The 14381-nt window shown below is 38.5% G+C and overlaps 1 protein-coding gene and 1 pseudogene across 1 annotated transcript; both read right to left on the bottom strand.

Annotated features, from left to right (window-relative positions):
- Nucleotides 1-1895: 1895 nt before the first annotated feature.
- On the bottom strand, nucleotides 1896-3325 carry LOC149267258 (uncharacterized; annotated as a pseudogene).
- A 2849-nt stretch (nucleotides 3326-6174) lies between these two features.
- On the bottom strand, nucleotides 6175-7225 carry LOC149267257 (uncharacterized). Its single transcript, XM_089432081.1, has 2 exons — nucleotides 7007-7225; nucleotides 6175-6907 (listed from the first exon to the last, which is right to left on the bottom strand). Exons 1-2 carry the CDS (start codon nucleotides 7190-7192, stop codon nucleotides 6266-6268), a joined length of 828 nt encoding a protein of 275 aa, XP_089288207.1. The 5' UTR covers nucleotides 7193-7225; the 3' UTR covers nucleotides 6175-6265.
- Nucleotides 7226-14381: the final 7156 nt, after the last annotated feature.

Below are 14381 nucleotides of genomic sequence, written 5' to 3'. Positions count from 1 at the left end.
GGTCGAAGCACTCTACATGGATGGTAAAGAATCTAGGGGTTAAGGTGAAAAGGTTTGAGCTAGCAGAGCTTGCAAGTAAAGCTTTTAAAAGGGATTTGACACCATCAAATATCAAGCTTGGCTTTAGGAGGACAGTAATTTAGCCACTGAACTATGATGCTCTTATGCATGATACTGGTTGTAGCCAAGCATTTCATGTGGATGGTCAGGAAGAAGGGAATGTCCAAACAGGTGTTGAAGTGAAAGAAGTAGATGACCAAGATGATGTTGTTGCAGCTGGTAATATGATTTCCCTATCTCAAGGACATTTATATGTTGAAGATGATGAAACTGTATGTGAAACACAATATAACCATGAACAAATTCGCGGTAACATGGAGATCGTTCCACCAACTCAAGAACATGAAACTCCTGTTACTGATATTGTTAATGACATTGTTGAACATGCAGTTGACAATGACCAATTGACATTGCCAAGCCAAGTAACCCCACCTTCATGGCTAGCAGAAGCAATGATTAATATGAATGCAGATAGTATCTCAACAACCAATGAAGAAAGCATGAACATGCCCTCACAACCAGCAGAATTGAACAGTGAAATTGTTCATTTTTTTGTGGACAATAGATCAATGGAAGAAGATGAAGCACATAATGAGGCATCAAATGAAGATAATGATATAGTTCAATCAGTTCCATCAAATACTGAAAGGGAAGTACCAAGCAATGACATGCAGGTGGGAGGGGTGGAGAAGACACTAGGCCGGTTCTTAAAGCTACCAGTAGAGAGAGTATCAATGAAAAAAAAGCAAGGTGCAACAGGTAGTCTTCGTCTGGGCCGAAGCTCACAGTTACTCACCTCAGAGGGCTATATAAACCTGTTAGTTAACTCTGAAAAAAAGAAATTTGAAATGCAAGAATTAAAACAGAAAAAGAAGGATCTAGTCAAGGAGAAGAAGGCAACAAGGATTGTTGCAGCGCAACGTCGAGCATATGAAAGGATTGAAAGAGATAAAGCAAGGCAAGTTAAGGACCAACAAAAACAAATAGCAAGACAGGAAAAGGAAAAACGAAAGGCACAACAAATGCTTGAAAAGGAACAAGGGATGATCAATGATACAAGAATAGCTGATGAAACCAGGATTATTTCAAACTCATTGGACTTCATTGCAAATAATACACCATTATTCCAAGATCTTATAAACATTCAAGTGCCTCATTATCAAACTGAGGATTTACCCACTTGCCTTGTTCCTACCAGAGTTGGTGTCAATTCTATGTATGCTCATTACACACCTCCACTTAATGCAAGGGTCAGTAGTGCAAATGTGAGGTATGGGTACTCAATACCTCCATGGTTGGAAGCTGCAAATTGGAATCAATCATATGGCAGCAATCAACCATTTCCTAATCAACCCTTGACTGGTAGGCCAACCTACCTGGCTCAAGAAGGTAACTCGAGGAGTTTTGACACTCAAGATTCTCAGGGCCATAAAGAATAGGGGTGTCATATGTTTTTGGTTCTAACCACATTATGATGTGGATTTTGGATGGACTGTATCTTTTTCTTGTCACAGAAACATTTTGGCTTACAACCTAGGTTGTTTTATTTCATAATGTGTGCGACATTGTAGCCAAAATCCATTTTAGAAGGAACATATATAGTCTATTATAATGTAGAAATCTTACAAGATTCTCAGGGTCATAAAGAATAGAGTTTAAGAATTCTCAATGAATTACACATACTTTCAGGATATGCAATGTATCGTTAAATTCACTAAACCTCTGATCTTTTGAATGTCCTGCATGAAATTACCAAATTAATGAAATTAAATGAATCAGTCATGAGAACTGAGGTATATCTTATATACGTTGTATAAAACAACTTTTCAATTTGACTAGCCTTTGTTATTTTGAATCTTATTCCCCTAGTGTCTTGGCAACGGATTTTCATATACCCTAGCAGTAATGTTTATGTCTTTAGTGACAAACACTCTGCGTCTTTGGTGACCAGTGCTCTTTTTATTAGCAAATCTATATTGAAATCTTCCACAAATAAGCAGAGGTCAAGAAATGGATCTTTCACTATCTCAGGATAAAAGATAATTAGAAACTTAGAGGTGAGATAGCATTCCATTTGTTTTTCTCTTCCATCTCTATACGATAAGCTTTTTGTATGTCTTCCTTGCAAGGTATAAATGCTGCTGGCATAATGAAAAGTTTTGGAATTCCACCATATTCTCTACTATCTTGTTTGATTTGACTAGAATCCATTTGTTCCTCTGTGTCACTTGCCTTATTGTACATTTTATTTTTGATAAAATGCACTGCTTCTGCAAAGGGAAGGCATCTTATAGAAAAGGCGTTTGTTTTCATTCTGCACTCTTTACGCACATCTCTGTTCCTTGTAGTGATAAACACCCTCACTTGTTTTTCCTTGTGTATATCCATTGGCAAAAGTTGTTCAGGGGGATTTCTGTCGAAGACATTGCCTATATAAATTTATAAATTGGACAAGCAGGTCTACACACAAGGAACAACTTTTTTCTTTTTTTGCAAAAATTTAACTGGACAAAGAGGCCCAGACATAGGAATTGCGGGGAGAGCAATAGCATAAATTTAATAGGACAAAGAGGTCTGGACATAGGAATTGCAGAGAAAATTATAGCATCTACTGGAAGAGATGTTTCACTCATATGTAATATTGTTCAAATAAAATGGAAAATAATATGATGAAAGATCAGATAGTTTAGATCCAATGTGACCTTGGTATTTCTTTATCTTTTTTATGCTAAATAAATCAAAATTAAAAATTAAGATAAACATAAGCACTGTTAGCATTCATTGCTATAGAAAGAATTACAACCCTGCTACATGAAATGCTAATAAAATATATAGAAAACCAATACAAAGAAAGAAACCAATAAAACGTACCCTAGATCTGTCTTAACCTTGGTATTTTGTATTTATCTTCATAGATCAGGGTTAAGAAAGATGTCTAAGATTAAATATTGAAGTACTCACCTAATAAATTTGGAAGAATCAATTTGCAGGCCATTATAGAGGCATCCACTATCAACACTGTTGCTCTTATCAGTATACCTTCTACCCCTTTCATCAGCACGGACACCGTTTGAATGCTGGAAAAGGAGTAAGGCATCCCTTGGGTTACAATAGTTGGAACGCCGGAAGAGAAGGAAGTGGAGGCATGAAAAAGCGATGGAGGGTTTTGGTGGTCATGAGGGATGACATCGATTTCTAGGGTTTCCACTGTTGGTAGAGCGTTGGTATTGCTATTAGCTTTATCAATAGCAGAAGAAGAAGCCATGTCATCTTAACAAGCATTTGCAGCAGCAAATATAAGGGTACTGCTCTATGAAAAAGAGGAAACTGCGACTGCCTCTTTTTCTTTTCCATGGCTCAGGACAAAAAATCTCGAACCTCACTATGGGTTCTGCCTCTCCCTAAAAACTTGCAACTGTGGATAACCCATAGTGAGTAACTTGCAACTTGCAAGTGTGTAACAGTGTTGTTTAATGTCTAATTGTGTAGGCATATCTGGTTTCCAAGACGCTTGTAGAACAAGCAGCGCTGCAATATGGGAAAGAAAATCTAGGGTTGGATGTGGTCACCATCATCCTTGTGATGGTGGCGGGACTTACCATTACGCCCAACGTGCCCTCTTCAGTGGCGGTAAATGCGCACTCACCAAGTTTTCCACAACAAAAAAAGATAATACTCTCACGACAGCAGCCACAGTGAAACATTGTAAGCCACTATGTAGGTAAACATGCAAACACTCCTACTACAGCTTGAATTTAGAGACCAAAGAAATAACAAAACCCTAAATAGCTAAGTATGCATTTAAATCTAAATTCAGAGACCAAAGAAAGAACAAAATAAGTTAAATACACTAAACCCTAAACCCCTAACCTGCAAAACCCTAAACCCTCAAAACCTGTGATGCAAAGTTAACAAAAATTCCAATAAGGTGTTTTGTGTTGAAAAACACATAGAAATAGTTGGTAGGATTAAAATCCTACTGGATAGAAGCCATGGATGGTCGCCACACCTTCGCCAGACCTTCTCCGGAGCTCGCCACACCTACAACGAGTTGGAAATTAGCCATTAGACAACAAAAAAAACCAACAAAAAACAGAAAAACCTACAATTACCTGTTAAAAAAACCTTCGACCTTGAACTGGCTGAAATTGCCACTGGCTCCTCCCCAAACAAAAAAAACCGCGAATTAAACCACCACCAAAGAAACCCTAAACCACTGACGGTTCAGAATGACCAACAAATCCAGGTGGAAAACCACAAGAAAGCCAGAAACCCTGTTCCAACCATGGACACGTAACCTCGAACAATGGTGGACATCAGCTCAACCATGGCGGATGAAGCGTGTAGGCTCTGGGGCCGTCCCCCCTCATCTTCGGCGGAGGCTTCACCCAACAACCAGCCCCGAACAGAAAAACAAACAGCGAACAACACATCGCACAAATGACACAGAATCAACCCTAAACATGGCGCGAAACGGTGTTTTAACCCATTCGGTACCCAACAAGTGGACCTCCATGGCGGACAGTTGCTGTACCAATTTCATGCATATCATGTGGTGTACCAATTTCATGCATGTCATGTGGCGGTAGGCGAAAAGGGCGCACAGGGAAGGGCATCCCTCCCCTAAATTAATAATATAAAATAAAAATGGTTGTCAGAAATTTAAAAAAGTAAATAATCATTACATAATTGTAGTGTATGTAATAAAAAAGTAGTACAATGAAAAAATTAGTAAGTCATCATTACATAATTGCAGTGTATGTAATAAAATAAGTAGTACAATGAAAAAATTAGTAAGTCATCATTACATAATTGCAGTATATGTAATAAAAGGGAAATTCCTATTTCCACCTCTATAGGAAAGTTAATGCACCCTGACATGCAAGAATAGTGGGTGCCTTGCATTTATATTTCTGCCAAAATTGACTTTGGCATGTTAGCAGCAAGGCATCCACTATTCCCCTTACATGTCAGGGTGCATTAACTTTCCTATAGTGGTGGAAATAGGAGTTTCCTAATAAAAGAATTAGTACAACGAGTATATAAAAGAACTAGTGCTTCCAATAATTACACGTCATTTAAAAGATTTCTCAATCATTTAAAAGATTGAGACACGTCATTTAAAAGATTTCTCAATCATTTAAAAGATTTCTCAATCAGTATACTCGTATGTTGAAAATGGATTAGGCTCGCTTCTTGGTGGATTAACATTTAAAGCTTCAATTTTCTGTGCATGTGTCTTATCAATTTCTTTTGGTGGATTAATATTTAAAGTTTCAATTTTCAGTATAGGTGTTTTATCAATTTTGAGTGGGATGATTATTTTTTGGATTTTATTTTTAATTTTAATTTTTTAAAATAATTTTTAATTCTGAAAAATAAATTTTAAACTTCACAATATTTATCAAATAAAAAACTTGTACGAAATTTTAATTTTAATTTAAAAAATAAATTTAATATTTAATTTTAAATCTTTTTATCAACTTTAAACTTTTAGATATTAAGAGTCAGTACATTTTGACTCAAACCCATTACAATATAACATGTATAAAAAGAAACCAGTGATATCACATGCATGTGCTTCAGAGCCTGAATGTCTAGGCGCTTGTGGCGTGAAAAGGACACTTCATTGGATTCGTAACTGCCAGCTGCAGGGAGGTATTCATTGGATTCGTAACTGCCAGCTGCAGGGAGGTATTCTTGCTTGCACCGTCACCATTGCGTCATTCAAAATGCCATGGCGGTGCAGGGTAGTGACTCTGGCGAAATCCAGACCGTCGGCTCCCGCACAGAATAAGTCGCCGAGAGAATAAATTCCAGATCGGAAATCGAGTATATTGACACGTGGCATATTCAGTAGGTTCTCGACAGGCTGAGGTGGGACAAGGGTCCTCCCCTTAAGAAAATGTTTTTGGCGTAAATAAAAGCCTTAAAAAATGCCTTTGGCGTAATTTAGCTTTATAAATGGCTTTACTAGCTTTTGTGAAATATGTAGTGCATATCATTCATTTTAGAGTTTACGGGGATTTTTTAAAAATAATTTAAAAGAAGGGTTGAATTGGAAATTGCCATTCATTGGAGCAGCCAAATAGATATACATATTTAAAAATGGTATTATTGCTCGCAAGGATAAATGTTTATTTTATTGGAATCATTTGACTGTTCACATGTCTGCAGCAATGAAACAAATAGACCTTAGAAGAGCCTAAACAAGGCCTATTCTGAGGAACACGGGCCAACTGACGCTCTTCACCTCGATTCCGCCCCACGCATCCTTGAAACGAGCAACCATTTGTTCGTCCAGCAGATCGACTCCCGTGGCCTTCGCTGTCTGATAAGCAGACCACGATCTCAAATAAGTCATGTACCCATCCAACCCCATCTCCTTCTTTGCCCACAATTTTATGGGACCCGTTGTCGACTCCCCTTTCTCTGAGCCCTCTTGGACAACGCCCCGGAACGGGAAGGACAACGATGCGTATTCGTCGTCCACTATTTGACGGGCGGGGTCCCAAAAGGGGGCGGATGCGCGGTACAGATCGTCAAATACGCTGTCCACGCTTGGGTTTACAACCGGTTCTCTGTAGCACCACGCCGCAAATACCCCACCAGGCTTCCGCAGAACGTGCTTCACATGCCCATAGAAGGTCTCCAGATCGAACCAGTGAAGAGCCTGCGCCACCGTCACCAGATCCACGCTCCCTTCTGCTCCTACGGTGCTCTCCAGCTCCTCCACCGACATCGCCCGGGGAGTCACCGCGTACTTTATGTTGGGACGCCTGGGAGCGTAGCTGATCTGCTGCTCGCTCACATCCGTCGCTATCACGCTCTCGAATATCTCAGACAACTGTCAACATCAAAATCAAGAACATCAAAATGAAATGTCATAGCTGCAATTGAAGAAAGAAACAGAGATCAGGTTGAATGGTAATGAAAAGACGATTACAGCAAGTGCAGCTTGACCGCTGCCGGTGCCAACGTCCCAAGCCAGGCGGCGGTGGGGCTTGTGTGTGGCAATGAAGGAGAAGAGCTCAGGAGGGTATTGGGGCCTCGCATCCGCATACTCCCTTGCCTGCTTGTCAAACAATCCTGCTGCCATATTTGATATTCCCAATCTTGTTTCAGCGTTCATGCCTTGCACTTCTGCCGTTATCTCTCTCACATATATATCTATATATATATATGAGAATCAAACCAAGAGAGGGAGTGTCCGTGAGAATCATGCCGTGGCGGCCACTCAAGCCAAGAGAGGGAGAGTTGGACACGAACTCTGTGAAAGGCATAAATATTGTAACGCACTAATTTATTTTATAAAATCATTTGGGTGTGCTTCGAAGTTCGCACGTGCATTTTGTGTCAATTATTCAACGAAAACTTTGGTTCAGAGTATAATTGAAAGGAAGGTGCATTCAAAGATTTCACCACTACAGATTTTTCAATAGTGTAATTGCGAGGAAGGTACATCATCACAGTTTTTTTTAATAGTGTTACGTTACTTTCATGTTGGTCGACTATCTTTCATGTTTAGGGGCATTGGTTAATCATTATTTATTTCTTCATAATTGAATATATAATTTTATATATAATTGATGCAATTATATTTTGGTGTGAATGAATCTTTGCTTATCATTTAATAGTTCAGAGATAGAATATTTTTACTACAATCTAGTGAAAAATAATACAAGGTAATTAATATATTTATTTGATAATAAGTCATAAATCAGAACCCCAAGTTGATAAATTAATGACAATGTATTACTTATCTTTACTATAAATTGGGAAAGATAATTAAATATTTCATCATTTTCGCAAAGTTGTTGAGGAGTTGCCAAAGGTGCAATAGTATTCTTACATCAATTTTAGGACAACATGTGGTATAGGAATCTACAAAAAGAGAATTATCGGCTACCACCTCTGCATAATATCATACATAGTGCTTTGCATTAAGTCATTTATACTCATGAATAGAGCTAGACGCCTATACAAAAAGAGAATTATCGGCTACCTCCTCTGCATAATATCATACATAGGGCTTTGCATTAAGTCACTTATACTCATGAATAGAGCTAGAGGCCTAAGAAGTCAATTTAGTAGCACAGGAAAAACCACCTAATCTACTAACTATCTTGTATGAAAACCAACAAAAAGAGAAGGTCTGGGGATCTCTAACTCTCATAAAAAGGCATTTATAGTTGGATCAATAGTGTTATCTTCAATAATATCAGGAAAATTCATACCTCCAACTACAAAACCAACAAATTCAATTGATCCTAAGTAGAATATACTTATGTAGCTAAATAAAAATATGTACCTATAGCATTGGGAAATACATAAGAGCTTACTAGTGGGTAGGCTCATATAAAATTTCATCCAAACCAATCCAACAACTAGGATTGTCCACCTCATTTGTAGAATTAATACCAAAACACAAGCTTGATTTTATGATTATTATGGTATGAGAATAAATAATGGGAAGAAAATATGATTCATAAAATGTTGTGGATATTCCATTAGCCAGTTCGTCACAACAAAACTGATAAAAATAAAAGGAAATCTATAATATGAGGGCTAGTTTCCTTAGATTCCTTATTTTCAATTATTTTTTTCTACTTATGCATGTAATAAATAGGATGCATAAAATTGAAAACAATAAAATACAATCACACAAAAACCACAATGAACACAAGATATGCTCTAGGAAACCCTTACGAGAGAAAACCTAATTGGAAGGCGAGGTTGCTCTGTTATCTTTTGTTTGGAATGGAAATAATGCAAGTACAAAGGAGAATGAATTCTCTATGGATTTACCTGACACTTATGGCATAATAGGATACTATAGACCCTAAACCCTCTATGTTATTATGTCTCATTGCCACTCCCTATTACTCTTATCTAATATGGAACAAGATACAATATGAGTGGAACCCATTTTCCTCCTAGTGGCATGATTATAACATAGCCCAATAACCAACTAGGGGTCAGGTTTGATTCCTTCGATTTTCAACAAGTAATTTTGACCCATTTAGAGTCTTCTTCATAGTCCCCACTTGGATATCTGCTTTGTCATGAGTAATGGAGGATGATGTGGTACCCACTCATGCTATGGAGGTGAAACATAGTAGGTCGATTTCTAGGAGTCATATCTTTTGCATACAAACTCTGATTAATGTAATTCTTGCATTACTGTAAAGATATTTAAGTGTAGAAAAGTGTCATAGGTTCCAATGCTTAAGCGAAAAAAGTTTTACACCAAAAAAAAATGTCATTTAAGTCCTTAAAATGACCCCAAAATGTTTCATACTTCAATTCTCCAAACTGGGTCATACCATTAGAATTTTCCTTGTAAGTTGATTCCTCCAATATTTCCACTTCGAAAGAATCGACATAGATGAAAAAATCTATACCTCCCCAATTCCGAAGGATTTTGGTCCCCAAAATCTTTACTAAATCCTTGAGGGAAACCAGCCTTTCTCTTAGGAAATGCACAGTGTAACCTAGTAGTGAGCTTCAGCTCCATAATTGCGTAGACCCAACTTGCAACTTGTCTTCAGCTGGGAAACTACGCAGACAAGTCCAAGCTAGCAAGTGAGCCTTCAACTCCATAATTGAGAAGAGTTAGCTGAAAGCCAGCCTTCAGTATAGGAATTGCGTAGTCCAAACCCACAGTGAGCACTCAAGTCCAGAATTGCCCAGAGGCAACTGATAGCTAGCCTTTAGTTGGTAAATTGTGCAGAGCCTGAGAGGCAGCGTAGAAATTTCACACAACTATACTGTGCTCAGAAACTGTCAGCGCATGAACCAAGGAGTTGCCCAATCCTCCCCATAACTGCGCAATATTTCCGAGGAGTGCATGGAAGTGTTCTAAAAAAGCAAGAAGCTAAGAGAAAAATCATCCTTGGGAAGTAGGGAATCTATTATTAGCTTCCTGAAGGTGACACATTTCCATCTTTAGAAGTTTCTGTTAAGTGTCGTTGTTGTCCTTGATCTTAAGCATACGCATCATGAACTCCATTTGCTCAAATATATGTAATGGACACATCTAGAGCTCACTTATGCATTTGATCATCAAGATCTAGCTTCCCTAGGATATCAAGGAGCCTTCAGAGCATTGTCATCGCTTTTTGGGGTGAGTTTTTCTTTTATTGCCTTTTGCTGCTTTTTCTATGGATTTTGTTTGTTTAGCTTGTGAGGGTGTTGTTTCGCTCGTTTTTTTGAATGAACGTTGGAGTTTTAACTTGTTTTAGCTTGTAGAAGTGTTGTTTCAAGTTATAAATTTCCTTCCCCAAGCATTGCATGAGTTTTCCTATTTTTGCACCAGTAGTTGCCAATGCAACGAATCCCTTTGCATGCTTCATGTTCCTTCAGTTTGATCCATTGTTGCACTTGTCTTAAATGCATACATCTACACTTAGTCATATCTACACTCATTCTGACATAATCCTTCAAATTTTCCTATTTTGACACTACCCATGGATAGATATGGGCTCCCCCTGCCCGCGTCTCACATTCACTTGCATGCACTACGCAATCTAGCAACTCAAGTCCTTTGCCTTGGATTCTAGAATTATGCAGAGCCTATCACGATTTGGCTCCAACTGCACAGTATGCAATTCCAGGATCCATTCTCCCAGCTTGGTCACTGAGACATCCCAATGCATAGTCTCTCCCAAGCCTTGTCCCAGACTGAACTACGCATTGCGCAATTCCAGTCAATAGACTTCCACATTAATTACCGGGACTTCACATTGCACAGTTCCCACAGTCAGTCAGTCACCCCTTGTCAGTCAAAACTGTTAATTTCCTCTCATCAGATGCTCTGGCTACTGCTTGGTCATTATGTAAAGTTAGATTTGTAAGAGCTAATGTTTGCTTGCCATGAGTGTCTGTTCTGTCCCATAAGTAGCACACTCGTGAAGTGCTTCTCTCCAGCAGCCATTTTACAATGGCACCAAAGAGAGTTGCTTCAAGAGCGACCAATATATGTAGATGCCCAACTATTTACATAAAAGGAATCAACACTAACATGGTAGAAAAACCAGCAGTGGTGGTAGAAGGAAGAAATCTAGTACAGGATCATGGAAAGAGGAAATCATTAGCATAAACAAGGGAGGACAAAGATGCAGAGTGGAAGCGCATTCAGTATTCATGTAGGTAGATTTGACAGCAGAAGAAAGAGGAAGCACATGACACAAACAATAGAGCAGAGCTTGCAGGTAGCATAAATGAGATTGATGCAAGCAAAATGAGAGTCTAAGGAACAGGAGTTGAGAAGAAAAAAGAAGAAGAAGAACAAAGACAAGGAACAATGATAGAGAAACAACTCTAATACAGGTTGATGAGATGGAACATCCAGCAGCTGAAGAAGAGGGTGAACAAATGCAGGTTCCCTCACCAAAGCTAAGAACAAGAACCAAGTTTGGCTAGAGGTCGACAGGTACATGGAGCAGTTGATGTGAAAGGCCACCAGTGATGACTTGCATCTGAGCATAGACAACATGCAGAAGTACTATGGTGGTCTAGCCACATCAGGACAATGCTACATAGGTTTCAAGATGAGACGGACATAGGTTCCAAGACCACATGCCCGGATGCTATGGAGGCAAGAGTCTACTTTCAGCAAGACAACATCAAGACATCACAACACAGTACCAATCTTGGCATCATTAAGTGACCGAGTAGCATCAAGTGGAGGTTGCTGAGTTGGTCTTGTCCCACACTCCGAGGTCATAGTGTTTTGTCTTGTTAGGTTGTCTCTAGCCTATTTTGTCCCACATGAGTATATGTGGAAATTGTATATTATTGTAAATATGTTGTAAGTGAAATTCCAAGTGTCACTAGTGGAATACGAATAGTCACTATGTAATGTGAAGATTCATGAGGGTAGACAAAGAGCCACAAATGGTAATGTCAAGAGTCACCCCACGCTTTGCTATAAATAGAACCTCATAAGTCATAGAACAGGATTTTGGGAGCCAAGATTTTGGCTAGGTATTCCTTAGAGAAGGCTTGGAGAGTATTGTGGCGAGCCTAAGCTTCTCCATAGCGTAGAACAAGTACATCTCTTTGGATGAGCAGGTGGTGTTGACTGTAATGTTCCACTATTGGGGCTAGTGGCTTTCAATGGTGTATGTATGGATGGAACTTTCACTTAATAATATATAACAGAGCCAGCATGTTTTCATGCATATTTTTTTATTGAAGTTGGACTATTTTGGTTTATTTAGCAATGTATGTTATTTAACTTACGCATATGTGCATGAACCATTTTGTATGAATCTTGTTGCAGATGGGTTGTTGGTTTAACCCGTCACTTTGGTTTGCGGACTATTTCTTTTTCCATCTTGTAATGTCATTCCACTGGTTTGTTTCTTTCAGGCTATGTACTATTAGGGTCTTCTAATGGACACACTTTCTTCTCCCCTCCATGTGTTAGAACCTCCATGCATCTCACTTGACTCATTGCAAGGTAACACACTTTCTTTTGACAAAGTCATCATACTTATCTCTACATGCCACCACAGTCAAGGCATTACTTTACTACCCACTGTTAGGACTCCTACTCCAAATGGTTGGAGGTCTATTTGGGAATTATTACCCAGGAGATCCCCTGTCATGTTGGTGGGTCCAGCACTGTCAACACGTTGGAAAGCTAATTCTGGGCACTATCCATTTGAGGGAGTCTGATTTGGCTTCGAGTGCTTCTATGGATTTGAAGATGGTTGCAAACCTCTCTTCTCTTTTGTATCATTTATATAGAAAAAAATAAATAATGCAGAGGGTGACAACATTGGCTCCATCTAGGGGCAGTTCCTTGCTTGCAAGGTGTTGAGAACCTGCAAACTAGAAACCTTCTATCTATTGGGCATGGAGTCATTTTATTAATGCATATAAAAACAAAAGCAGAAATATAAAGAACTGAAAGAATTACTGATATTTTACAGTAGCTCACTGGTATGTACAATGGGTCATAATTGAACCTCTTAATGTTGGAAATAAATCTTGAAGAATTTCCCATTTACGGGTAGCTCAAGCATGTCACCCTCCAAATTCTCCAGCATAAAAGTATTGTTTTCTTTAGCCTCATTAATCTTGAAGGGTCCTGTTGGGGTCCCTATAATACTAGTGATTACCCCATTATTTTTGTAGTTATACCCCTTATTTATATTGTTGTGCCCCTATTACCCTCATATTGTTATTTTTGTGCCCCATAGAATCCCTCTATTGTTATTTTTGTGGCTTTATATTATTATTGTTAGGTTGGATGGATTATATTGTGACTCCTTAGACTCCTATATATAGAAAGGAGGTTTTGTCATTTGTATCATCCAATAATTGTTCATTTATGTAATGTAAAGGAGGTTGCCCCCTCGAAGAGGCTGAATTCTAAGGTGTTGATCTATCTTTTCTTGAGCTGGTTTCATAACATTTGGTATCAGAGTTTTGGATTCTAGGGTTTCGCTGCTCCAAACAGGTCATCGTGGCATTTTCGCTATACCTTTTTTGCTGGGATGTTTTAGAAGTCTTAAAAAAACCCCATTTGAGAAGAAACCGCGTTGAACCTTGGGTCCAAATTTCAGAGCTTTTCGCACGATATTTGCGGAGATATGATCTGAGGAAGTTGGTCTTTTTGCAGACTCCTGAATTACATTCAAACCAGATGACCTGGGGAAAATCTTCATAACTTTCTCTCTGGGAATCATATTGAAATTTCGTAAGAAGGTACATAAAGAGGACAGATTTTAGTTTCTTGTATATCTTTTTCAGAACCAAAGATCTAAAATTGTACACGTGGCACTTCATACAAGTTCACTCTTATGGAAAGGTCTATAATTAGGTCATCTTGGGAGATTGTGCATAACTTTTTCTTGGAAAATCCAATTTGGATCAGACTGGTGGCATTGGAAAGAGGACACAGAGAGCTACTAAAGGTCACAAATTCAGAACTAGATGATTGGAAAGTACAGAGATACATCAGAGGCAATATCAAGCTCCTACAAAGTGAAAAAAGGTGTGTAGATTTTTTTAAATTTTTGCTTAAGCTTGATTTGAAAATTTATTTTAAAGGAATTCAAAGGGCATAGTAGAGCATTATTATCGGTAACCGATTCCCCAAGGAAAGAAAATGCAAACACCTAGTAAGGAACCTGAAAGCTCTCGCATGACTCATGAAGAAGAGGAAGAAATGCTACATGATATATCAAAATTACAAGAACAAGTGCAACAAATGTCACGCTCACAAAAGTTAACAGAAGCTAAGATAAATGGCGTGGAAGCTAAGATGAATGGAATGGAAGCTAAGATGGATAATTTGAAGATATATT

The sequence above is a fragment of the Pinus tabuliformis genome, chromosome 6 (genome assembly GCF_031772625.1).
Source record: "Pinus tabuliformis cultivar Carrire ecotype Pingquan chromosome 6, CPIR1, whole genome shotgun sequence".
Classification (NCBI taxonomy): Eukaryota; Viridiplantae; Streptophyta; class Pinopsida; order Pinales; family Pinaceae; genus Pinus; species Pinus tabuliformis.
The sequence above is the reverse complement of the archived record's forward strand: the minus strand, read 5'-3'. Positions and strand labels throughout refer to the sequence as shown.

Excerpts from the sequence above, each read along its gene's own strand:
- LOC149267257 (XM_089432081.1), bottom strand. The coding sequence starts at position 7,192 with ATGAACGCTGAAACAAGATTGGGAATATCAAATATGGCAGCAGGATTG. Across the intron at positions 6,908-7,006 it reads GCGGTCAAGCTGCACTTGCT|TTGTCTGAGATATTCGAGAG; the intron begins GTAATCGTCTTT and ends TGATGTTGACAG.